General features: G+C 43.2%; 2 protein-coding genes across 9 annotated transcripts in view; one reads left to right on the forward strand and one right to left on the reverse strand.

Moving 5' to 3' along the window:
* DIP2A (disco interacting protein 2 homolog A) overlaps window positions 1-16,816 on the forward strand; it is a 122,260-nt gene extending 105,444 nt beyond the window's left edge. For 4 of the 5 annotated variants that reach the window (XM_021398743.1, XM_021398744.1, XM_021398745.1 and 1 more), the window contains 11 exons: window positions 26-137; window positions 382-491; window positions 980-1,110; window positions 3,427-3,595; window positions 4,494-4,664; window positions 7,740-7,801; window positions 9,410-9,467; window positions 9,936-10,010; window positions 10,652-10,826; window positions 13,964-14,087; window positions 14,828-16,816. In XM_021398743.1, coding sequence (XP_021254418.1) covers window positions 26-137; window positions 382-491; window positions 980-1,110; window positions 3,427-3,595; window positions 4,494-4,664; window positions 7,740-7,801; window positions 9,410-9,467; window positions 9,936-10,010; window positions 10,652-10,826; window positions 13,964-14,087; window positions 14,828-15,080 — 1,440 coding nt within the window. In that variant the 3' untranslated portion in view covers window positions 15,081-16,816. Of the gene's footprint in view, window positions 1-25; window positions 138-381; window positions 492-979; window positions 1,111-3,426; window positions 3,596-4,493; window positions 4,665-7,739; window positions 7,802-9,409; window positions 9,468-9,909; window positions 10,011-10,651; window positions 10,827-13,963; window positions 14,088-14,827 lie in introns of those variants that run through there. The other variant, XR_002439327.1, reaches the window with a different exon arrangement.
* Window positions 21,271-25,692, reverse strand: S100B (S100 calcium binding protein B). 4 transcript variants are annotated; one of them, XM_021400131.1, is made up of 6 exons: window positions 25,549-25,673; window positions 25,098-25,133; window positions 23,967-24,899; window positions 23,139-23,289; window positions 22,562-22,714; window positions 21,271-22,198 (listed from the first exon to the last, which is right to left on the reverse strand). In XM_021400131.1, the coding sequence occupies exons 5-6, from the start codon at window positions 22,697-22,699 to the stop codon at window positions 22,058-22,060; spliced, it is 279 nt and encodes a 92-aa protein (XP_021255806.1). In that variant the 5' UTR covers window positions 22,700-22,714; window positions 23,139-23,289; window positions 23,967-24,899; window positions 25,098-25,133; window positions 25,549-25,673; the 3' UTR covers window positions 21,271-22,057. The 4 variants fall into 4 exon arrangements, with proteins under 4 accessions (XP_021255806.1, XP_021255809.1, XP_021255808.1 ...); XM_021400134.1 differs by lacking the exon at window positions 25,549-25,673 and adding an exon at window positions 25,328-25,443; XM_021400133.1 differs by lacking the exon at window positions 23,139-23,289.

The following is a 26,494-nucleotide window of genomic DNA, read 5'->3' on the forward strand; positions in this document are numbered from 1 at the left end:
TTTTGTTTGTTTGTTTGTTTTACAGGTCAGTAAGTCTGCATGTATACTTACCACACAAGTGATAACGAAACTGTTGAAATCCAAGGAAGCTGCAGCAGCTGTAGATATTAAGACATGGCCCACTATTTTGGATACAGGTACAGAATGTTTGCCCATTAGCTGACAGGAAATGTAAGTAGGTTGGAGACTTTCTTCTGTTATACCATAGCTGTCTGATTGAATAGATCTCTCTTGCATTGCATTGACATAGCTGTCCAGAAACTACAGAAGCGTCTAGTATTAATGCTATAATGTGATAATGATATAAAGATACACTGCTGCCCTGGGGTCTCTTTCCAAAATGATAATATGATACTTTCTCTTTTTATGTATTTTTAATAGATGATATGCCTAAAAAGAAGCTGGCTAATATTTTCAGACCTACATCTCCAGATATGTTGGCATATTTGGACTTCAGCGTGTCTACCACTGGTATATTAGCAGGAGTAAAGGTAAAGTACCTGAAGGGAGATAGCTATTTTAATTTCCTTATATTATTGGTACATTCCGCATTTATTATCCCTGCCAGAGAACAAACAAAAAAATATGAGTGAACCATTTTAGTGGTCAGAAGACTTATTTTAAAATTTGCCTGACATTAACATTTCTTGATGCATTTTGGAAGCATTCAGTCTTACCTGGTCGGACGTGGGGAGTCATTGAGGAGACTAAAGGCAGGTCATGTTCAAGTTCACAAATGTTTTCTTTTGTGGTTTATCACAGAGATGTTAGGTGTTACTTGATGTCATTTGACTCCATGACAGATGTCACTTAGCAATAGGCTGAAAATTTGGATTTGTATCTCTTTCATATTTGAAAGACACATAAAAAAATAATTACCTGTTGCTACATCCTCTACAGCAAACAGTTCTGTTGGTTATTAAACATGATGCTCTTTTTTAAAAAAAGTCCTAAAAGAAAGTCTGATTTCCTCTTCTAGATGTCACATGCAGCTACAAGTGCCTTATGTCGCTCTATAAAGCTACAGTGTGAGCTGTACCCTTCACGTCAGATTGCTATCTGCCTTGACCCCTACTGTGGTTTGGGATTTGCTCTGTGGTGCTTGTGCAGGTATGTTATTTGAATCACAGGTTTTCACACTCAGCTTTCTCTTCACTTCTGCAGAAGCCAAGCTAGTTACAGTGGGTGAGACTGTCAAAGTAACCTCAGTTAACTTTTTGTAGGTGTTTCATAACAATACACGCTTTTTAGTAACAAAGTTAATTTAAGTATGTCAGTTACTTTTGAGTAACTTGAGTTTTGCAAGTGGAATTCAATATAAAATTCAAGGGGAAAACAAAGGGACTTTATTTCACTTTGACTAATAAATACTTCTAAATTCTCTGAGGATAAACTGTATCTTTTTACAAGAGAATTAAGGCATTGATTGCAGAATTGGTATTATGCATTAATAAATACTGCTGAAGGAAGCAGTATTTCTGAAAATGAATGAGAACTCATTTGACTCAGTCAGATAACTGCTCTAATGCAATAAATCTTACACGGAAGCAAAGTTCTTTTTTTTGGTCTTTTAAAACATTCCATTTGCTTTAAGCAATCTAAAGATTTAGATATTAAAAATAGTTTAATTACCTCATTAAAAATGCAGAAACCAAATATGAAGGGTTACTTTATAAACAGAAGGTTACATTTACTAGTTAGCCTGTTCCTTCCCTCTCTAATTCCCCCAACTGGAAAGGATGTGGACTGAGGGAAAACAAAAAAACTACCTTTGGCTGCATTTGATAATTTATGCCATCAATAAAATGAGGCAGGGTGGTAGGAGAAGAAACCTCAGTGATGGGAGAAATAACATCTGTATATGGATTTATACAAATGTTTTTAAGAAATCGAAGTTTGTGAGTGAGATGCTCTCTATACAAGAGTTAATGCAAGGACTGCTTGTTCAATGTGAGTTGTTTGTTCAACACCAATTTTGTGAGACTATCCTGTTACGAAATGATTTTATCTATTTTAAAATGTTTAAATGAAAAAGAAAACTGTATAAAATAAAATTTTAAAAAACCCAAATAATTATGTTGCTCACTACAAACATACATTGACTCTCCTTGGGAGAAATGGCAATTGTGTCAAGATACTTTTTAAAAACAATTAGAGATGCTATTATTTTTTAGAATAAACTGTTCTATATTAGAGAGGGGCATGTTTCTGATTTTCTTGATAGCAACTGATCTCAAAAACATTTGGTAATTTGAGACTGTATGGTCATGCATTTACTGTCTTGAAATGACTAAATAATATTAAGAAAAAAAATATTAAGAGGTGGTGTGATTCTGAATTTGACTTTCTGTCCACACACATTAACTGATACCAAGTTAATTATTTCACACAAACACTTCAAAACGGACAGACCTGTGGTAGAGGCTGGAAAATTCCAGTAAAAACTTGAGTGATGCAATGTATGTGTTGAAGATCATTTAACTCAAAGAAAAATATAATAATATAACAAGTTTGTCATCTGAAATCTGTAACTGTAATGATGTCTCAAAAATGCTAACTTTTTAGTGTCAGTAGTTATGTGAACATTTTCGGGCTTTGCTTCTTAGCATATCACTTATGAACTAAGATACCTTAGATTTCACTTTGCAGAAAAGTGCAAGATGGTGGCGTTACTAGAAGGAGATGGAACTTGTGTGTAATTGGGAAGTGAGGTGAATGGGAAAGTGAATTGCTTGAATGCTTCAGAGGTGATCTACAGTATTTTAAAACAATTAGTAGACTAGTTGCTTTTTTCTTATGATTAAATTTGGTATGATTTTTTTTTTTTTTAAATACTTTCCCAGCATAGGCATGCAAACTGCAGCAGCGCAGTGCTGCTTTTCTCCCTCACACATTCATAAAATCACAGAATGACTTGAGTTGCAAGGGACCTTAAGGGTCATCTAGTTCCATCTATTATACAAGTAGCAGTGTAGGGATGGTGACAGCATGCCAGTGACGACAGGCCTGTGGAAACAGCACTGCAGCCATGGCCTGCAAGGGAAGCAGCCATGGGAGGAGGCTCTACACAGAATGTAAAGGTTCGTGGTGTGGCACATGTGTTCTTCCTCTCTCTTAACTACAGTTTACATATATGAAAAACAAAAGTTGCCTAAATGTCAAGGCATTGCCTGTAGTTCAGTGCAGCTTACTACAAGACAGAAACACTCACCTTCAGATTAACTTAACTTTAACCCACTGTTCATAGCCAACTGATCAGGTGGAAACCCAGTGAGACACTTGCTTTCTGTGGAGATTAGTTGAAATTCAAATAGATACCGAGCTCTCAGTTTTAATGCAATTGTTTGCTTCTCTTTGGTTTTATGTAATACTTCACTATTTATGGTGGCTTGAAGTTCTCATGTGACTTTTTCTCCCTCTTCCTAGTGTATATTCGGGTCATCAGTCCATTCTTGTCCCTCCTCTGGAACTGGAGAGTAACGTGTCTTTGTGGCTATCTACTGTAAGCCAGTACAAAGTGCGTGTCACTTTCTGTTCTTACTCAGTGATGGAGATGTGCACCAAAGGGCTTGGGACACAGACTGATACGCTCCGGGTAAGTGAATTTAACTGTCCAACATGCTGACGTACAAATGCATGTGTCTTAGGAAGACCAAAAAAGCCAACAAAAAAAAGAGAAATCAAACATAAACCCTCGCCCCCTGCCCACCCCCCCCCCTCGTCCCACATCTAGCAAGTCTCAGCAGTTTTCAAGTCTCTTCACATCAAAAGTATTGAACTGAAAAGTTATGTAATCTTCCTAAAAACTATAATTACATGCTAACACACCCATGTATGTTTGAGGGAATGCCTTAACTGAGGCTTAATTTATTTGAGAAAGCACTTCTGCCTCTTCTGTAGGGGAGTTCCCATGGCTTTCGTGCTCAGTGCTTCTGCTGAGAATGTTTGGCAGCTTGTTACATGCAAGAAGGTCGTTATGTTGTGCTTATTCTTAGTATAGACCAAAAAAAAAAATCTGTCCCTTTGTCCTCCTGAACCTCACTGGAAGGAATCATGGCCCACAACCAGCTGTTACAAGCTCATGTTCATGCTGATGAGCACTCATAATGTCTCAAGTGCTTTACCTGTATCTGGACTCTGTAGCACTTGGAGCAGGTAGGTCTCTTGTGATCTTCCTGTGGTTGCCTGTCCAGCTCTAAGACACAATAGTATTTTGTGTTTTCTCAGCTCAAAATGATGAATAGCTGTGTTGCAGCTACATTACAGGAGTGGTTTGCATTTTGTCCCATCTAATTCTGCCTCAGAACTGCTTGGCACAGTTTCAGAGGGTTGTCTTGGGTGGATGGAACCAAACTGAATGCAGTCCATATCCATATTGTTTAACGAGTTCATATCAGTTGTGCCAGTACTGGTCAGCCAGTTCCACAAATTTAAATGGCCTAATTGTAGAAGTTCTGATTGCAGATTTAAACTGTATTGTTTTCTTCACTCAGATGAAAGGAGTTAATCTATCTTGTGTGCGAACATGCATGGTGGTTGCGGAGGAGAGACCAAGAATTGCATTAACACAGTCTTTCTCCAAGTTATTCAAAGACCTGGGTCTCTCTGCTCGTGCAGTGAGCACTACGTTTGGATGCAGGGTCAATGTAGCAATTTGCTTACAGGTGAGATTAAACTGCTTATTCCTTACACTTGTACATGGTATCTCAGGGAACTTTATGGGAAGTCATGTTAAGCTGCACATACTCTTTTTCTAGTGAACTATATGAGCTACAACTCCATTGCTTTCTTGCTTCTTCTCCAAGCTAAATAAGCTTTGAAGTTGTGGATTATGATAATTTCTCCTCTATGTACTAATTGACCAATTGATTTGCCTTTCTGTATGGTGGATCACTATTACAAAATTTCTTCCCTCCCTGCTGTGCAGGAGCACTACTAAAAATACACAACTTCCTGTTCATAAACATGGTAAATATTTAGAGGAACACAGTTTCTGCCTTCATGTGATGCAGCTTTTGGCTGTTAAAAAGCAGCTTCTATGTGTACTTAGAATTAAATGAAGATTGAGTTCCCCAAGTAAGAACTCTTACAGACCAAAGAAAGGCTGATAGGCTTTTGTTTTGGATTGGTTTTTAACTCTGAAATATCTCAAATGAGCATTATCCACATGCATATATGTGTCTCATTTCATGTGAGAGTTGGATTTTTTCCAGTTAAAGGTATAAAATTGGAAGCTCTGAGATTGAGAATAGGCTTGTATATTACACATCCCTTCTTCACAGACTGGAGACAGTGACATGCAGTGTTCCAGACCTGTCTTTGATTGCTTAGTGTTCACCTGACATTCAGGTGTCATTCATAACTGTTCACTCAGTTTTCTTATGTACTGCAGGAGGTAGAATTTTTGCACGCTCTAAATAACGAATTATAAAGAAGTATGGCCAGAGGAATTTTATGAATTAGTAGAAAAATTAAAAAAAAATTAGGAGGGTCTAGATGAAATTAAGAAGACCATGCAGAAAAGACTCTAAATTCCTTGAACAGAACACTTCAGATGCCAGGGGTCAAAGCGTAGCTTTCTGCATGTCCTGTCTGAAAAAGGATTAAAAAAAAAATAATTTTTGGATATTTGTTGTTCAAACTGTGCAAACTAAGTATTTCTACTTAGATCACATTTGGGCCAGTTAAGAATTTCCTCTGCATTCCAGCTTGGAGGTGTGTACCTATGAAATCAATCTAGGGGCAGCTTTGAGAATCTAGAAGAGAGTTCTTTAAAAAAACCACAAAAACCCTGTTGGCAGATTGTATCCAGAGCAGCATCTGGTAATCACAAGCAGAGAGATGTGAAATCTTCAGTCTCTTTTTATGGTAGAATACTCTGCTTCATGCTTGTTTTTTTTAAAAAAAAGGTTTTCCTGAAGAAGAGTATTCCAGGAAAATTATGAAGAATGTAGGGCTGCCAGGCATTTAAGCTTTCTCCTTATTTTATACCTTTTTATCTTTGTTTTCCATTCTTGGGCGTTTTCTTAGTTTGCTTTCCCTCTTTCCCTCATTATTCTAAAGTGGTAATTGTACTAGATATTTTTGTATTGATGAGTAGATTTATAGCCAATCTCATTGTGTATTTGTACAAATTAGCTTGCAAATAAGTAGGTGACATCTTCCAACTTTACTGGACTGATCTACTTGAGAAGGTATTTCTGAAGGTACTAGCACTGTTTAGATATGTTCAGGTGGAGGAGGGATTTGTGATAAAACAGCAAGTGTTACATATGCTCTGCCTTAAACTTCTTGTTTATTTACTGGGATTTGCATGTTTCCCAGTGAACCACTTTAAATGCCAAGCTCTTAAGTAACCTGGAAGGAAAATTTTCATTCTAAAACAGTATGAGTTTTGTTTTCTGTCTTACTGTGTGTATCTTATGTCTCCAGTGCCTCTTTGTTTGTATTTTCTTTTTTCCCCTTTCTCTCTCTTTCACACACTTTAATGGCCTCGATTACTTCTGTTTGTGGTCCCACTGTCAGCCAAACAGGCTGGGCAAGTTGGCTGAACAGGTATAGTGTTGCATGTATGTGCTTGTATTGTCTTAAAGTCAGTCTGGTTCAGTGGCATTGCTCTATATTGAATGAGTCCTGCTTGAGGGAATTTTGATCAAGCAGTTTTTTTTCTAAAGAAGTTTAGTGAGTTTTGTGTTTGTTGTTGTTTATTTTTTCATAAAAACACTTGCAGCTGAAGTACATCACCTCATTCTCAAGTAATACTGAGGTATAGCAAGGATTGATGTTAGTGAACGGTATCTTTCTAAAGGGAAAGACCATAATCTGACTCCTTGGCAGTTCTACAGAAGTTGAAGGGAATGCCATTATAAAGGCGTTGCTGTTTTCTAGCACTGTGCTCTGGAGCTGATAACAAAGCAGCCTCATTTTAAAACCCTTCTAAAATGAGAAGCTATACTGAATTTCCCAGCACAGAGGAGAATAACTGCTAATCCTTTTTAGTTTAAAAACCCACTTTTTAGTTTAAATACACATTTCACACTAGTTTCAAGTTACCTTGAGTTTAAACTCTGAGTAGGAGGGTGAGGGGGAAACCACCAACAAAAACAAGTTGCCTGTACCCATGCTGGGAAATGGATTTGTTTTAGGAGTCTGACCACTCTTCAAAGTAGGCCAGAAGGTTTATCCTCTGGCTTTAATAGATGTCTGCCTCTGTCTAGACTGTTACTTGCAGGAGCCTTGAAAAGATAGGGCATAGTTACAGGTATGATTTACTTGAATATTTTTTTCTTCAAAGTTAACAAAACTTTTATGAAGTAGAACAGCTGTGCTTTAAGAAAGGGATTATGTCTGTGTAGGTTTATGCGTACATACTATTTAGTGTTTTTAGAGGAGACGCTTAACAAAATTCTGTAAACTTTTAGGAGTTAGCTGTATAAATGCATGCTTTGCCTATGTGTTCATTTACTGATTTCTAGTAGTAAATTTACTAATTTCTATTCTAAAATGCATTTCTATTCTGAATGCATTTCTGAAATGGACATACAATTGCATTAAACATCAATGTTTTATGGCAGTCACTCTAGAGGGGTAATATTCTTACTGTGATTTTGGTAGATTAGGACAGTACGTGATAAATGTCACTAAAAGGGGGAGAGGATTTTGTCGATTTACTTGTCTGTGAAAATGAAAACAGAATTTTCTGGCTTATTTTGAATTTGTTACTTCCTTTGTATTCTTAGGGAACAGCAGGACCAGATCCAACAACAGTCTATGTAGATATGAGAGCACTTCGACATGACAGGTACAGATTATTTCTGTTAAAGCATTAACCATTAAATGACTGTAGAAAAAGAAAAATCATCCATGTTGTAATAACCCTGAAATATCCTTGGCAGTAGGATATTTCTGATATTTCATCACTGAACTAAAAGGAACCTCCATCCTAGCAAATCCCATGTTTTAGAAGTGGTCCAGCATTTCCTCCACCATCACTTGTTCTGCTCTTCCTTTCTAGACCCTCACCTAAATGGCTGTTGGTTCAGACTCATTAACTGTTCCTTACATGACCATACTGCCAGCAAAAGGTGGCTTGCCACCTGTCTGGTTAGTCGCAGAACTGCAGGAAGAGTTGGCTGGGCAAGATTACAAGATGTTCCTCATGTGACTTGATGCTCACAGCAGGGTCATCTTCAAAGCTTCATCAGGTCACTGAAGACCAGGACCAGTTCAGTTTGAAAAATCTCCAAGAATTGGGATCTGTCTGCTATCTGGGTTCATGTCTTGAGGATGACACCCAGCTCTGAAGGAGATGTATTCCTTACTCTCATTTCTCTTCTTGTGTCTTTTGTCCCTGGCCTCTTCTTATGGTGTACAACTCAGTGTAATCTGGCATCACCTTCCCTGTAATTATCATTTAAATAGTGAAAAAGTACCGTTAGCTTCCCCCTTAGACTTTTTTTCTTCAGGCCACACATGCAAACATCATCTGGAATCTTGCTTAGGATAAGTTCTATCAATTCTAATCTGTAGTCATTATGTCTGTATTATCTTCATCTTTTAGTTAACTTAGTTGATACAACTGTTGGCAGTACCAAGTTCAGACTGTAATTTTAATAGTATTCATACATCTATGTATTTGTTTCTGTACTTACTTTAAGAAACACATATATCAACACTTGGTGTCTTTGCTTTAATTTTTTTATATTGATAATGTTAAATCAGGGATGTTAACTGCAGGTTTTTTTTTTTACTCCCATCTCTATTTTTTGAAGCTTGAGTCTTAGCTGCCAGAAGTCATCAACCGGATTTGGCATTTAAATCAAGTTCAACCATAGTCTCAACGTTCCCACTGTGTTAGTCAGTTCTAGCTAGTAAGTGTTGCACTAGTGTAATATTGCATAATTGATAGCGGCCTCTTCTCTTGTATGCCCCTCCTACTGTGCTCAGTTTTTTGCTTCTTCTGAAGCTCTGCTGTCATAATTTATGCTACTTATGGACTGTATAATGTCACTTCATTCTTTTTAGGCTGCTTGCTCTTCACTTTTTGTAATTACTACCAACACTGCTATGATTCAGTGTGGGAAGCAGAGGCCCAGAAGAACCCAATAAAGAAGGTGAATGTGAAATGCTGGTGGAACTGGAGCCTTAGAGATTTGCTGGAATTAGTTACTCATCTCACTAGAGAGCTGAGTTTCTGATTCTTAGAAGAAACATCATACATGGGAATACTAATACTGAAGTCTTGAAGACAGCTAAAAACTCTCAACTGTTTTGTGCATAAGTGGCTGGCATCATTATGGTTGTGTCAGTGCAGGGTAGAATAACACTGGATATACTGAAACACATCTGTTTTACTTCTATTTCAGTTCATGGATCTTTCTACAAATGCATTCTTCTTTTATTTTCTCAGGGTACGTTTGGTAGAGAGAGGTTCTCCACACAGTTTGCCACTTATGGAGTCTGGGAAGGTGAGAGACAGAGCAATCTTTTTTCCTTGCTACCCTTCTCTAGGTGGTGAACTACTTATCTCAGTACAGAATCTGTGCAATGAGAGGCTGAATATGCTTCATTAATCACAGTATATCTAGGAGATGCACTAGAGAGAGCATAAAATGAACAAGAGTTAAAATAAAGCAAGGTTTTAAAGTGAAGTAATAGGATGTGTTGCTTGCTGTAGCTGAAAAAAATCACAGGCCTTTTCACAGAAAGCATTTTTCAGGTATGAAAGATCAGCTCTTCAGCTAAATACGAGCTGTGAAATAGCTGCGTAGAGGTTAAATGATTAAACAACTTAGTAGGAAGAGATGGTTGATACCTATGGAGGGAGGAACTGCACAGACTATTGACTTCTGTGGCTCTGCATTATTAACTTACCTTTCTTTTGATGAATTCAACTTTTGTTAACTTCAGTTTTAAACATTTGTTTCCTGCTGAAGATCCTTCCAGGGGTAAAAGTCATCATAGCACACACAGAAACTAAGGGACCTCTGGGAGACTCACATTTAGGAGAGGTAAAGTTTTGATACGTTGTACTTTGTTTATCAGCAGTGATTTAATATATAGGTAAATCGTATTTGATAAATGCATGTCTTATTTGGACAGCCACAAACACCTTAATGTGGTAAGGAAATCAATTCAGCAGAGAGATGGAACTTTATATTCTTCTGTGAATATCCACATGGCTTTCTCCCTCTTGTGCGGAAATATTGCATGCTAGGACCAGACGATATTAGTTAACTGGTCTGTGTCTGAGTGGTAGCTACAGGAGGCAGTGGACACCTTGTTATCATTATAAACTCCCCCACTGGATAGTAGTGATGAGGTTTGCTGCTTGGTTTAATCAGTTTTTGTCTGCATTTGGATTTGTGTGTACTAAGATACCAATCTTCTAAGAGATGATTGCAGGTTAACAGGTGTCCCTTTCTAGTATGTCAAATGCCAAGTTCATTTTTCCTCTTTACCTTCTCCAATTACATGTATATAAAACTCTTTTTTACTCCTTTTTTCCTGGTCATTTTCTATGAAGCAGAAGTTAATTACTTTAATAAAACAACATTTAAATCAATAAATTAAGCTGCTCAAGTGTGGCAAAATAACCGATGTTTATTTTGGAATAGTTCCCCTCTATTCATTATTTTTTTTAATCCTCTAGATATGGGTGAGTAGTCCACACAATGCTACTGGTTACTATACAGTGTATGGAGAAGAAGCACTGCATGCTGATCACTTTACTGCTCGCTTGAGTTTTGGAGATACTCAGACCATATGGGCTCGGACTGGGTACCTTGGCTTTCTGCGGAGAACTGAACTTACTGATGCTAGTGGAGGTGAGAAAAGAGCAAATGTACTTACAGAAGTGTATTTGCTACTCCATGGAGTAGCTGAGCTAGCAAAGAGTGAGCTGGTCCTGCAAGTTTATTCTGATTTCCAAAAGAGAGTAATGCTGAATATAACAGGAATTTTTACTCTGTACATATTCATTGATTATAATGATAACAGGTAATCATGCACAATGAGAAATTCATAATGCCCTATTGATTCAGAAAGCAGGATCTTCATTTATTTTCACTTAGACAAAGTAATATGGGCACATTTAATAGAAGCACTGGAGCCTTTCTACTTAATTTTTTCAGAACCTTCTTCCTTACAGTCAGAATTTGGTATTTCAGCGCTGATCCAGAGAATACTAATAATGCTAATTCATTCAGCAGCTTTAGGACATGCACAGATACCAGCCATTTCCCAGCCTTTCTGAAATAAAAGGTCTAGAGGAGTAACTTGCCCATAATTTTTCCAGTATAGAAAGTGTAAAAAAGAAGGTAAACTTTTTTTTCCAGTTTAAACCACAGTGTCTAATTTTGAGAAATGTACACAAATGGAAGAAAAGCTGCTCTATTTTTTTCTTAAACCAAATATGGAATATGTATAACTTTTGATTATCAGGCATTAAAAAGAAGGCAGTCTTTAAACATCTTATGAAAAGGAGTGTGAATGCTTAATGCTTATCACTTATTGGCAATGAACCTGCAATTGCTTGTGATTGCACTTAAAAGAAGGGTGGTATCAACATCGGTAGTGTCTGCCCCACTCATCCATGCCACTGGATAAATAGCTGTAGGGTTCACAGACACCTTTTACACTTCCTGTAATCACTCATGGTACAAGACAGAAAAGCAGGTTTTTCTGCTTACCACACAAAGGTGTCTGTTTGGGCTACCCCATGCATTGCCCTCCTCCTCTTTGAAGGAGAAATGGTGATCAAGGAGAGCAATTTATTGAAGACTCAGACTGTGGGTGAGGAGCTACTTCATCTGTTGCAGTGGATACCAGTTTCTGGTTCAGAATGAGTCTGTGATGTAGCTCTGTTATATCAACCATTAAGAGAAGGTCCTCGTCCAGTCCACTGTTCAGTCTCCCTGGGGCTCTTGAGAACAGAAAAAGTGTTGGTCCAACTGGAGAAGTCTCTGCAGCTCAGTAAATCCACTTCCTCCAGAGCAGCTTCCTGCAGACACCTTTCACAAGCATTATGCCATCAGAAAGCAAAACCTGCATTCTGGTAAAGAAACAGTCTTCAGAGATTTGCGGTATCCTAAAAACGATTACATAGAAGGGTCCCTTCTTGGCAGCAGGCCTCCACCCAGTCACCCTGTCATCAGAAAGTCTGGAAAGAAAACTCTCTAACTCCAATGTGATGTTAGAAAGCGGCGTTCTTTTTTAATTTCATGATATGTACAGGGCGACTTGACAAATCAAACGCCCCCTCTTGGAGTTCAAGTTCTACGTTTATACAGTTAAGACATACATATGCAGTACATTTCCCAGAAATGGCATACGTATTCATTGCTTTTCCAAGGACTCATTAATATATGCTAAAGTCCTTCAGTCTTGCATGGTGTGGACCTCTGGTGGTCATACGACCACCTACTTCATCCCCTTTATTTTGTCTTCAGTTTCCTCATAGTGACCCTTTGGGCAACTTTCAGCTGGTTTTCCCCAGTTTGGCAAATTTCCATTGCTTGTTACGCCATAATAAGCAAATTTTTTTTTATCTCGGTTCACTATGATTCAGAACAATTTATATGAAACCCAAGAAGAGTCCTTGCACCTGGTGGCTCCCAGTACATACTATATAGATAAGAAGTGGTCTGTTGCGGCATTAGTGAAGCACAAAGCAAGACTGTTAGGCCTTCACATACCAAGCAAAGCTAAACTGGAAAATTGTACTGAACTAGCACAAATCTGTCTCTTTTGCTAAACTGATATATTGGTCCTTAAAATAATATATATTGATCCCTATTGCTAAACTTGCCTGTATCAACCCCTCTTGGTACACTGTTTCGGCCAACCCCTCCTGTAACATTGAAGGGATGTGGTCTTGGGATATGGGTGAGAGCTGACGTATAGTGTGTTATCTTCTCATTCCAAGCTGGTAGATGTTGTTAAAAACCTTTAAAACAAGGTTCTTTAAGCTTTCCTTGCTTTCTTTGCTTTCCGTTCTCCTAGAGTAGTTACTTGACCTCCTCCTGGGCACATTGTACTGATGCTTTAGTGCTGCTTCTGAACAGGATGCTGAGAGAGAATGTCCTCTGTCACTGTTCAAAGTGAAATGGCTCCCTCTTCTTGAGAAAGCTAGTCATGGACAGAAATGGGAGTCTGCAAGCAGACATTCACAAAGAGCAAGAAATTGCCGGTGATAAGGCCCTACCTTACTACAGCACCATTTTCTGTCTTGTAGCTTCCTGGAAAATCACGTATCAGAGATATTCTAGCTGTGAAACAATGTCAGTTGTTAAATTCTTAAATTTGTTAGCATTTGAGAGACCAGCTGTCATAAATTAACATATTATTAGTAAGTGTGCATGAAATATAGGGCTGGTTCCCAGCATGCTTTTTTAGTTACATGATTGAGCAGAATTCCAAAATAAGCATAGGAAAAAAGAGAATTTAAACCGAACAGAGTTACAGAATGAACATAGCAGTATGTAGAGTATGTTCAGGAGAGCTTTTCGTATTAAATGAAGGAGAGCTGTGATTAAGAAGTGGATAGGGTTGTCCTCTGCATTAACTTAAGGTGAGGATGTTGATGGCATCAGTACAAGTGGTTAAAAAAAAGTAATACTTGGAAATTGAAAATCTCCTATTGATAGGAGGAGAGAAGTTCTTTGGTAAGAACAGTGGAACAAAAGGATGTTTTAACAATGGATTTTGATTAGTTTTATGAACGGAGATCACATTTATGTAAGAAAGAGGCAGAACTAGGTGACCTAGAAATTCTTTTTAGTCTAGTTTCTCTTGTTTTAAGTGAATAGACAGAAGTGCTAAAAGACCTTGCAGTCCTCTTCTTTCTGAATGATAGAGCTCAATGTGTTTAATACTCTCGCTCCTAGGAAGCACCAAGAATGTCTTAGAACATTCTAATGTTGTTCTGACTGTTGATGTTTTCAATGTCTGTGCTCTATTGCAGAAAGACATGATGCTTTATATGTAGTAGGCTCTTTGGATGAAACACTGGAGCTCAGAGGAATGAGGTACCACCCCATTGATATAGAGACCTCTGTAATTAGAGCACATAAGAGCGTTGCAGAATGGTAAGAAACAGAGTTATTTTTCTGTATCCATTTATATCTTCCAAAGCAGAAGGAGTCGAGTTTTGCAGGACAGCATGCCAGACTGAGAACTCATAGAGTGAGCTCACCAAAACCTTGCTTAGAAAATACTGCAGTGAGAGAAACTAACTGAAATATAAAATCCTTCTTTTTCCACTTAAATAAATAAATAAACAAAGCTTATGCCTTTATCACAGTTTAAACTTCGTAGTCTGAAAGACGAGGAGATACTTGTGAACAGGAACACTTCACGTTGTATTGTTGACTTCCCTGGTGGTCAGAATATACACACTTGGATCTTGTAAATACATTCTCATTTCATACGCCATTTGGCTGTAGGTCTTCCTCAGTCCCAAAGTGGCAGTGTTCGCTTGTTGTAATTATTGGAAGGCTTTGTCTTCCCTTTAATAATATCTAGATATGTTTAAAAGTACTTTAATGGCAAGCATGCACATACTGAATGTGAAATTTTAATGGTTCCTATATTTTGTACAGAGACAATAGAAAAACAATTGGGATAGAATATCCCAAGAAGTTACAGCCTTGATTATCTCTTGATTTATACATATTTTCTTATTACTGCATTGCTTTTTCCCATTAATTATATTGTTCAAGTCCATACAATAATTATTTGCAGTGTCTGCTTTTGATAGCTTCCTTCAACTAAGGTTTGTTGTTTTGTTTTGTTTTTCTCAACATTAATATTTTTATTATGCCAACAGTGCTGTATTTACATGGACCAACTTACTTGTGGTGGTTGTGGAATTAGAAGGCTCAGAACAAGAAGCGTTGGACCTGGTTGCACTGGTAACAAATGTGGTTCTGGAGGAGCATTATCTCATAGTAGGTGTTGTAGTCATTGTGGACCCAGGTGTTATTCCTATCAATTCCCGTGGTGAAAAACAACGAATGCACTTGAGAGACGGATTTTTAGCCGACCAGTTGGATCCTATTTATGTTGCCTACAACATGTGAAAAAAGAGAATCACATCGAGGCTAAAGCACCAAAATCTAGATACTTTCTGAATAGCATTTGAATTGATATGCTATGTTTTTAAAAACTGTTGAAGAACTTAGAAAAATTGAGATATTAATCTTCACAGACCTTCATCTTTCAGATTGTGTTTGCTTTCATAAATCCATTATAACAGTTATTGCTGTATTAGAATTTACTGGAATTCTTGAAGGAAGCTTATTAGAACTATCATGGACCAATTTTTTTTTGTTGTTTTTTTTTTTGTTTTTTACAATAATTGTGAATGTCAGTACTTGATGCACTGCATAAAAGGACATAAGGCAGGGTGGGGAGAGAATACCAGCTGTGACTCTTGGAAATAATACTGAAAGTTGTGAGTAACCAGTTCGAGTTACCCTTCCATGTGATAGTTTGCAATATATTGGCAGTATCTGGGTTGGGGCATAATTTTTAAGACTGCACACATCTCTACCATTTTCTCTACTGTACTGAAAGGAATTTTTGCACATATTTGAGGCTTAAAAATGCAGCCTTTGTATTTTAAATCACTGACTCATCCTTATTCAGAAGAAACATTCATTCCAGTCTCGGATTCAATATAACAATTATGCTGCTGCTCAGCTTTTTTGTACCAAGCAAAAACAAATCTGCATCTGTAACAAGGTTACTTAGTGTGCCATGCTGAACTCTGTAATACTATAAACTTTATAATAAAATATTAAATTAATACTCAATTTTAACTATTTGATGCAGGAGCCTTCACTGCTCTTGCTCTCATAACTTCACGTTAAAGTTGCTTATTTTAATAGCATTAGTTGTTAATTATTGCCCTGCATAACATCAAGTATTTGAAAACTCATTCCAAAGCCAATAGTCTGAATCGTTTGTGGAAATGTTTACAAAGCATGACCTTACAATGTGTTTTCCATTAATATCCTGTGCTAAAATTTACAATTGTGAATTTTTTTTCCATCAGGGAAAGAATACTCAGTGTTACTTAGGTGGATTTTTTTGTTACAAGCTTTCATCTTTTTAATTGTATTTAGGCAGACATTTTGTTCCAGCTGAAATAGCCAGGCAGCTGAGTAATGCTTGACTAAAAAAGGCTTCGAAGTTTCTGCCTGATCTAATACTGCAGTGAACCTAATTCAGAAAGAGAAAGTGAAATTACTCAAATACTTTATGTATTTGAGGGTAAGAACGAGAGTAGCAAATAATTATTTTTATAGAGTTAATAAAGAGCTTGAGCTCCGTTATTTTTTTTTTTTTAATAATGCATGAGTTTGGCAAAAGAACCAGGTTTTTCTGCAAGGCAGTTCTGCCTGGATCAGTGCCTAAGAAAGATGGATGTTAATCTCCTGATAAGAGAATATCAGATGACTCTTGGACGAATGGACAATAAATCTCCAACGAAAAGCTTTCATATACAGTAGTTCTTTGCCCTCATGGTGTTTGACTGTGGTATATTATACAGCTGCATACTCTGTGATGACTGTAATTATGTACAGAACCTATGTAACTTATTGTCTAAGTACAGCAACCTTTAGCAGAGAGCAATCCCTGTAACACAACAGCTGGCAAAGAGGAAGAACTACCTAACCCCAATTTTAATGTCGTAGTTTTTTAGCAGATAAAGCATTGTAAGATTTTTGTATTGATATGGTTGATAGTGAGACAAGTTGCTTTGTAAGATTTAAAACAAAAGCACATTAAACATTTCAAAACAGCTCTTAAACATCTGACTTTATGAATGTTGGCTGCTGGATCAAAACCTAATTTCTTTACAGTACATAGTTTTCACCTGTATTTTGAGCTGTTCAGTGCTTGAATGCCCTGTTACAGTAGAGTAGGTAAGGCCAGGTAAATCTTCTGGTTAGAGGGAATAAATTGAAGTCAGATCACTCATTGAAATGCTGCCACTTTCATCTGAAGTGTATTTTTCAGCTTTATGCGCAGAGAGAGCAGGAACATGCTTCCATGTCCTTTAGAGCACCAGGAGGGAGGAGTATCTCAGTACCAATGCAGCTTGCAGTGTGAACTATTGAACATATGGGAGGTGTGGTCCGGTGCTTTGTTTGCATGATTGCTTTACACCGTCCTTCTCTGAGGGCTGTAAAAGTCCTCATTTGATATGTGGGGGGGGGGGGGGTGAGCAGGGGAGCCATTTTGTTTTTAAGTCTGTTACGTAGATTAGTTTTTGTGCTCTGAGTATATGAAATCTTCCTGAATGCTTATCTCATCTTCCATTAGCAAGACTAAGTACATTTTCTTCTAGATATGCTAGCAGCTCCCAGCAAGATTAGAACCTGCGTAGAAGAACATTTCTGTGTGTATTCTTTCAGTGCTGGTGATTTTGTGTCTTGTCAGAGAGAAGGTTCCTTTTTCACAGATGTGCTGTGCCTATAATTATCTGGGATGAGAGGTAAAGTGCAGATTTCATAGAATCATAGAATGGCTTGGGTTGGAGGGGACCATAAGGATCATCTAGCTCCAATCATGAGCTGCGTTGCCAACCACTAGATCAGGCAATCCAGTATGCCCCCCAGCCTGGTCTTGAATGCCTTCCAGAGGTGGGGCATCCACAACCTCTCTGGGCAACGTGTTCCAGTGCCTCACCACTATCTGAGTAAAAAAATTATTCCTAACATCTAACCTAAATCTCCACTCTTCTAGTTTAAAGCCATCCCCCTTGCCCTATCACTGTCACTATATCACTATCACTTTTCCTGTCAGTATCAGATCATGTAAAAAGTTGGTCCCCCTCCTGCATGTAAGCTCCCTTCAGGTACTGGAAGGCTGCAGTGAGGTCTCCCCAGAGCCTTCTCCTCTCCAGGCTGAACAGGCCCAGCTCCCTCAACCTTTCTTCATAGGAGAGATGCTCCAGCCCTCTGATCATCTTTGTGGCCCTCCTCTGGACCTGCTCCACATCCTTGCTGGAGTTGGGCACAGTACTCCAGGTGAGGCCTCACAAGGGCAGAGTAGAGGGAACAGTCACCTCCCTCTCCCTGCTGCCCCTCGTCTGTTGATGCAGCCCAGGACACTGATGGCCTTCCAGGCTGCAGGCACACACTGCTGGCTCATGTCCAGCTTTTTGTCCACTAGAACCCTCAAGCCCTTCTCCACAGGGCTGCTCTCAGTGAGTTCTTCTCCCGGTCTGTACACCTATCTGGGATTGCCCCAACCCAAGTGCAACACCTTGCACCTGGCCTTGTTGAACCTCATTAGATTCTCATGTGCCTACTTTTTGAGCATGTCCCTCCCTTCTGTTGGAGGTCAAATGCAACACTCTGCTTGATGTCATCAGCAAACTTGCTGAGGGTGCACTTAATCCCACTGTCTATGCTGTTGATAAAGATCTTGAAGAGCACTGTTCCCAAGACCAACTCCTGAGGGATACCATTCGTGACCAGCCTCCATGTGGACATAGAGCCGCAAACAACAACCCTCTGGCTACAACCATCCAATTCTTTATCCACTGAATAGTCCAGCCTTCAAATCCTCCAATTTAGAGATAAGGATGTGGTGTAGGACCATGTCAAAAGGCCTTGCACAAGTCCAGGTAGACAACATCAGTTGCCCTTCCTTTGTCCACCAGTGCCATCGCTCTATCATAGAAGGCCACCAGATGGGTCAGGCACAGTCTGCCCTTGGTGAAGCCATGCTGGCTGTCTCAGATCACCTCTGCATCTAGCATGTGCCTTAACATCTCTTCAGGGAGGATGCAGTCCATGATCTTCCCAGATCAGGCACAAAGGTGAAGCTCACCAACCTGTAGTTCCCCGGGTCTTCCTTTCTTGAAAATGGGAGTGATGTTTCTCTTTTTCCAGTCACTAGGAACTTCGTCTGACAGCCATAATTTTTCAAATATGATGAAGAACAGCTTGCCAACCACGTCAGCCAGTTCCTTCAGAACACTAAGGTGCACGTCATCTGGCACAATGTGAATATTCCAGAGTAAAAAGTAATGACAGCATTGTGAATTAGGAAAACGTAATTTAGTAGAACCATAATATAGGGTGTATTCACCAAAGCTGCCCCTGGCTGTCACTTCTCTAGTGCTGAAAGTTTATTTGAGTCTGTTAAACATTTCAGCCCCCTGCTGCCATATTTTATCCTCTTGCTTCACTTTTAGTATTGCTGGTAAGTAGCTGTTATTTCAACAGGGCATTTAATGTGAAGAAACTATATGTTGGTGCCCTTTCTGGTAGGAAATCCCTTTGCATCCTCCTCTGTAAGGTGTCAGAAGCATAACTTACAGACCTATTGAAACATCAGGTGGGCACAGCTGGTGTCACACTGGGCTTTCATGCTCAGGGTGCCTCCTGCAGAGCAGACCCCACAGCTCCTTGTTACCAAACTACCCTTTCCACAGATAGTCACACGCAAGTCTCCATAAATGATAAATGTGAGGTTTCTGAGTTCTGCTGGGTTTGGTGCAATGGCAGATCGATCTTATCAGTGCTAGCTTCAAAAACTGCTAGTGAGGTAGTGCAGCTGGGCACGCCTTGGGTATCCAGCAGGCTGGCCTGTTTATATTGGCTGGGATAGGAGCATAACAGAAAATAAATGTCTGTCACATTAATTACCAGATGAATGACTTGTCACTGCCAGAGCCTGACAAACAGTGCTGTTTTTCAGCAGATCTGTTGCAGCCAGGTCTGGCACTTCTGAGTATCTCACCTGGTGTTGATAGGATGTTAGTGGATTGTGTAAGCCTTTGGAGCCTCCTTCAGCACTGCTGTGATGCCCATCTTCCGCAGCTCTTACAACTGCTTCCCCATCAGCCACAAACCTCGAGTGGCTTCCTTTTGTCCCCAGGGAGACTCACCGTACCTCTGGCCCCAGATGCCAGCAGTGGTGCTGCAGGTGCCTGGGTCTGTATGCACGGGGGGCAGTACTCAGGAGGGCTCCATGCAGTGAGGTGGTAGCAGAGACATGGTTTGCCAAACTGTTTTGCCTGCCTCACCCACTGAGCAAGCTTGTGGGTGTCCCCACTGCCCACACTCAGCTGAGGCACCTTCAGTGCTGGCATGCAGTGGGATGCAGGAGCAGAGCTGTGCAGACTAGGTGGTGCTGAGGCCTGTGCTTGTGCAGTCTGTTTCTTTGCTTCAGAAAAGCCCTGCTTTGCTCTGTAAGGGATGTCTGTTGCACTGATAACTACTAGGACACTTGATGTCTTCCTCCTCTCTGACAAGAAGCACCAGTTTCTTCTTGTGCAACATGAAGCCCCTGTGCATTTCCAGCACTGGTGCTGCCAAGGTAGGATCAGTCTAACTGCCAGAAATGTGTGTGGAGATGCATCGTTTCACCCCTGCTCCTGCTCTTGTTGCTGGCCAGGGGACGAGGTGGCTTGCTCTGTGTCTTACCAGGTGCTGCGCTGCAGTTCTCCGCTACTGCAATGCTGTGCAGAGCCACTGAATGGACTGTCTTAGGGAAGGGCTCCTCATCCATGTGCCACACTGGCAGCCCTGACAAAGCAGGTGAGTGCCAGAGCCTCACCTGCGGAGCCTTCTGTTGGAGCATTAGACCCCTCTGCTGAACCCTGTCTTAAGACAGGGTTGTGAGTGTTAAAGCTACCCTAACTAACCTTGGAGCGCTCTGGAACAGTCAGTCCTCATTCATTGTCCTCACACATGTCCTCAATCCATCTGTATAAGTGGTGGACATGGCTGAAAGAGAGCAGTACGAGGAAGTGATGAGGATGTTAGAAATGTAATGGAAGTAACTTGGATGCACACTACCTTAGGATAGCAAAACTACTTTTTTAGTTCTTGATGGAGCACAAGATACTGTCTTTCTTGTATGCATGTCTCTGCCTGAGCATCCTCCGTCACTGCTTGGGGAGGCAGATGAGACTAGTAAGATGATCCCTGTTATTTTGTTCATTGCATCATTATGAAATGAAAACATCATCATCCACAGCCCTCTTTATTGTGAATTTGTGGTGGAGATGTTGCTGTATTGTTCCTAGCCATGAATGCCTCACTCACAGGAGTGCCTGATCCACTTGGCAAGTGCAGACTGATAGAAGACAGAAGCTGGAAGAGAGCCCCAGGCAAATGAACCTGCTGCCAGTGTGAACTTCAGTGGTGCTCTGAGGCTGTATCCTTCAACCTTTCTCTTTGACAACTCAGGGCAGCCACAGAGGTGCACAAAGCCTGGGACAAAAGGATACATTTTTCACCAGAACCCAATTATGGCCCAAAGCCCAAATCAACATTTTATTCTTACTGTTTCCACACACACTGGAGGTTGCAACTGATGGTGGATGGATTAACCCCTTCCTTCTGGCTGAGCCTGGAGACTTTGCCAATGTGCATCTCAGGCCCAGGAGCTGTCCCCAGCCCAGCAGCCTGATATGCTTTCACTTCCAGTTCTGCAGTCTGCTACAAGCAGGAGGATTCATAGACAGGAGAAAAGCCTGGGGTGTTACATGATTATGCTTTGCCTTTCAAGCCAGGAGTGTCTCAAGTAGCCAAGGACTGCATCATGGGTTCTGCCGAGTTCCTGTAAGGGGACAGGGTTAGTAGCACGTGCAGGGCAGTCAGAGCCCACAGGGGTCACAGGAGTCTTTCTGTTTAGGCCAGTGGGCTCAGAGCCAGGCTTCTGTAACCAGCCTCTCTGCATCACTCCCTGCCTCAATCCTTGAATTTTCCTTCTCCCTTTGCCAGCAACCTCGGATTGCAGCAGCTGCCTGCTTCCAGCCCCATGCCTGTCCCTTGCATGCAGCAGCAGGAAGTGAGCTTGAAATGAGGCATTCACACACACAACACCCCAGGTGGGCACTGTCCAAGAGGCTTTCCCAAGATGCATGGCCATTTCTGCTCACAAAGCTGCAGAACTTAATAAGCTGCTTAAGTAGCACAAGCTTAACTTCATGGAGCCATCAAGTGCATCCAGTCTTTTCCCAACAGGAGTGGTACCGCTTTGTATCTCTCCAGAGTGAGTGGGAGCTGCTCAGCTGCTTCTCACCATCTCACTCATGCTCAAAGAACTCATGGCAAGCAGAGGTAACCATGGCGATGAAGGCCACAAACTCCTGGAAGTCACACTCTGCGTCACCATCACTGTCCAGCGCCTCCATGACTTTGTCCACAGTTTCCTGGTCTTTGATCTCCTGAAGGGATAGAAACAGGTGTAGTGGCATCTGCTTAACAGCAGCCCTACCAAACTGGGAATCGCAGCCAAGGGAGTGCCAGTGGGAAGGGCACCTTGAGCCCCACAGAGTAAGGCTATCACCTTCCCAGAGAAAGAAATTTCCCTAGTGTCCAACCCACGCCTCCAGCCCTGACACACGCCGTTGCCTTTGTTCAGCCACCTTCTGCTCCTGGGGAGCTAGAGCAAAGTTTTCATGTGCTGCTGCATGAATAAACCCCTTCCACCATTCTTGCTTCCCACAGGAGACAGAAGTGAGTGGAGCCAGCTGCCACTTGGCATGGCTGCCTGAGCCCAGGTATGCTATGTAGAGGGCAATACTCACACCAAGAAAATGGGTTAATTCATTGTTAATGAGCTCCTTCAGCTCCGATTTCTTCAGGTTATGCTTGTCTCCTTCCTTCCCGGAGTACTGTTGGAAGGCATCAATGATGGCAATCATGGCCTTCTCCAGCTCAGACATGGTCACAGCACAGTCCTGAGATCAGAGGAAGGCAGTGAGCACATCAGCAGGGTTAAGCTGCAGTGGTGCCTTTTGCTTGGTGAGCACCAGTGCCCTGGAGCATCCCTCCACCTGACAGTTGCATAGGAAAGCTCTGCTAGCAGCTCTCACTTTGGGGAAGATCCCAAGACCTATGGTTCGAAAAGGCCTTGGCTCTGTGTCTGAGTGCTCCAGGAGAGCTGCAACACAAGGAGTGGCAACAGTGGGACAGGTGCATTCCCTGGAACTGACAGGCATTGTGTGCAGAGCATAGGAGAGAAAACTGGGAGGAGACAGGTGGCAAAACCCTGAAGGCTTCCAGATGTTTCTGCATTTCCCGTATGTGCTGAGCTAGCTGTCAGGTGGGACAGGGTCGTCTGCTAAGCTTGTGTAGCCAGTGCACTTTGGAAAACCTACATACCAGAAATGGGCTCAGAGCACCAGTTTGTGCCCGGGATGGGGCCTGTGCCCTGGCTCAGAGATGCTACACAGCTCCAGGCCATGGAACTGCAGCACCTCTCCCAGGTCTCACTGTGGTTGGGCTGCGTCTCAGCTCTGCTGCCTGGCACTCCCTATGGGAAAGAAACCCACTCTCAGATGATCCAAACCCTCAAACCTCTTCAGTAATCAAAGTGCAGCAGGAACTGGACAGCATCCTTGTGCCATGTTCTCATCCGCTTTGTCAACTCACCTATTCTTTCTTTCCTACTACTCGACCCGTTGTTTTCCTCTGCATGTTTGGGATAGGAGCAGGTGGGGGGGGGGGCGGAGGGAGGCATTTCAGAAAGTCTTTGCTTTCCCTTCCATTTCACATACCCTTGCTTTTGCCTTTGTTGCCTGCAGGCCCATTTCTGAGTGAACTGTCAGGGGACATGGGCAGGATTCGATTTTGATAGATGCCAATAGGAGAAAACAAGGGCATCTCCTCTGCCTTCCTTCCTCATGCACATGATCTGGAAACCAGCTCAGGACTATCAATAATTGCAGCGTTTCCCACAGATTTCACAAATTGCCAAACCAAAGATAACCTGAAAGGGAGGGATGCAAATTCATCTTCCCAGAAGCTGTGAAAAGCATTGACGCTGGGGTTAAAAAACCCAACAATTTGTTGTCTGGCTCTCATTTAATTCATACCACACAAGTAACTATCTGCCACGGTTAATTCAGCTCCCCGCCGGCCTCTGCGGTGAGGAAAGAGCTCAGCCCCGGAACAGCAGCCCGCCCGCCCAAGTCCGCCAGCCCCTCTCACCTCCCTAAGCGATGTTCAGCGCTGCGGCTGCAGCCCGACCGCTGACGGCCTTCTTATGCCCGGAGGCGTGGAGCCTCACCCGTGACGCAGCGCCCGGCGCCAATGGCAAACGGAGGCAGGGGCGTCCTGACAGCGGGCTGAGCTGTGCGCAGTGGCACGCAGTCGTGCTCCTGCCGACCCATGGCGGCCGTGGCGGCTGGTGCAGAGAAAGCCGCCGTTGTGAGCAACCACATGCCGCGCAGTCAGCAGCAGGGCTGCCGGTACGTGGCAGTGCCGCAGCTCTGTCCGCGCTGAGGCAATGAGTAGCAGTGGAGGTGCGCAGCGCTCCCAGACAAGGAATGGGGGCAGAGCGCAGGGGCTGGCGCAGCCTTAGCCACAGCCGCTCCGTTCTCTGCGTATAACTGAGGTGACGGTGCCCATCGCGGGCCGTGCCCTCGCAGAGCCTCGCCGAAGGGCTGTCCGTGTGCCGGGAGCCGTAACCCCGTCGCTCCGTCCGTCTCCTCGCGCCTGGAGGAGCAGCGGCCGTCCCCTGCGGGTGTGCTGCTGTCCGCACGGCCGCGGGACACAGCACAGAGACCCTCCGCCGGACACAGCGACCACAGAGGCGGACTTTTATTGCAAACCTCAACCCAAGTGCAAGCTTCTGTTTGCAGCAGAGGCGCTGCCGCAGTTGGTGCGTGGGCCCAAGGGAGACCCCGGCAGCAGTGGAGCTCTGGGGCAGCCAATGGACAGAGACGGACCCATGCCAGGGGTGGCTGCTGCCAGGGCTCAGAGCCTAGTGGGGGTGGCCGTGGGGGTGGCCGTGGGGGTGAGGGCCTGGCGGGTGGTGCCCAGGCGGGTGGTGCCCAGGTGGGTGAGGATGCCCTGGAGGACCGTGCGATGCAGGTGGGTGTCCAGGCCCGGGATGTGGCGGCGGTGGCCCTCCATGTGGCCCTGCAGGAAGAGATGTGAGTCAGGGGTGCAGGGAGGCCATGGGGCTCAGCTGGAGCCTGTAGTGCCCTGGCTCCTGTGGGAGGCACCTGGCCCCTGGCAGGACCAGGCTTGCGGGTAGCGGGAGAGGACGTGGGCAGGGAGGGGCCTGGCAGCGCAGGCACCTCCAGGGCTGCCCAAGCCCTATCCACGGGCACTCACCTGGGTGTGGGGATGACATCTTCTCACAGCCCCAAGCTGCAAGGGAAGGAAGGAGTGTGGCTGTCAGTGCTGCCTGCCGTGCACGGCCCTAGTGCCAGGCATCCCTGTGGCCCCAGGCCTCCAGCCCAGGTGTGGTTCCGCATGCCCAGGCACAGAAGGCACATTTGTCCCACACGCATCCCCATGGCCACCCTGACCTATCTGTGGACCCCAAGAGCGGCCGCCCTCACCTCCGCAGTCCCAGCACAACCCAGGCTTGTGGTTTCCCTTGCTGATGCAAAGAAACCAACCCTGGCCTAATGCACCCCCTCCAAGTGGTGAGGAACAGCCAAGCCCCGTGCCCAGCCCACGTCCTCGGGGCCACGTGGGTCCAGGACTCCATGCCCCAGCAGAGCCAGCCCTGGTGCTCCCAGCCCACTGGGTGCTGCTGCTCAGCACCTGCAGAACTGACCCGACCGACAGCACTGCAGCCCCAGCGTTGTCCTCGCACAGCACCCAGGGTGTCAGGGCCCGCCTTGGGCACCACTTAAATACAGGGCCCTGCCAGCAGGGTGCGACAGGCAGGGCTGGCATCATGAACACGCCGTGGCTTTATGGGTGCCATCACCATGGGGATGCCAAACAGACACACGGCGCACCCAGTGCCGCGCACAAAGGTCTGCAGCCCTCGCCAGGGCACAGTGGGGATGGGTGATGGCTCCTTCACCAGCACCGTGTGATCCCTGGGGTCAGGGCGAGGGTGGGTCAGGCACAGTGGATCCAGACAGGGTAAGGGGTAACATACAGTTTCCTTCACACAGGCAGGGTCATGCTGGGAGCATCTTTTACAACCCAAATGGCCCCGGCCCCTCCCTCACTACCCAGAGCTCCACCCAACACATCAGCGTTGGATGTTAACCACAAGAATTCACGGTCATGAGCGTGGGCTTTTTGGCCTGAGCGTTGCACCAGCTGACTTGTTAAAGTGTCACTCTACAGCACGAGGGAACCCGGATTGCCCTGAAAGTCAACAGGAGGAAACTTTATTGCCAGATCCAAACTAGAAAGCACTGAACACCCCCTCACCCCATGCATCAGATGACAGAAGCCAGTACGACGTCTCTGGCCCACACACCTCTTTCCACCAATGGTTTGTACAGTGGGTGTTCCCTCGTGCTGTAGAGTGACACTTTAACAAGTCAGCTGGTGCAACGCTCAGGCCAAAAAGCCCACGCTCATGACCGTGAATTCTTGTGGTTAACATCCAACGCTGATGTGTTGGGTGGAGCTCTGGGTAGTGAGGGAGGGGCCGGGGCCATTTGGGTTGTAAAAGATGCTCCCAGCATGACCCTGCCTGTGTGAAGGAAACTGTATGTTACCCCTTACCCTGTCTGGATCCACTGTGCCTGACCCACCCT

This window comes from Numida meleagris, chromosome 5, assembly GCF_002078875.1.
Source record: "Numida meleagris isolate 19003 breed g44 Domestic line chromosome 5, NumMel1.0, whole genome shotgun sequence".
In the NCBI taxonomy this organism is placed as follows: domain Eukaryota; kingdom Metazoa; phylum Chordata; class Aves; order Galliformes; family Numididae; genus Numida; species Numida meleagris.

Bases quoted from the DNA above. Each gene is read 5' to 3' on its own strand.
- S100B (XM_021400130.1), bottom strand. From the start codon at position 25,673: ATGATGCCAGCCCTGCCTGTCGCACCCTGCTGGCAGGGCCCTGTATTT. The intron at 25,134-25,535 runs GTGCTGAGCAGC...CTTCCCTTGCAG, and splicing joins CGGTCGGGTCAGTTCTGCAG to CTTGGGGCTGTGAGAAGATG. The intron at 24,900-25,097 runs GTGAGTGCCCGT...CTCTTCCTGCAG, and splicing joins GATGTCATCCCCACACCCAG to GGCCACATGGAGGGCCACCG.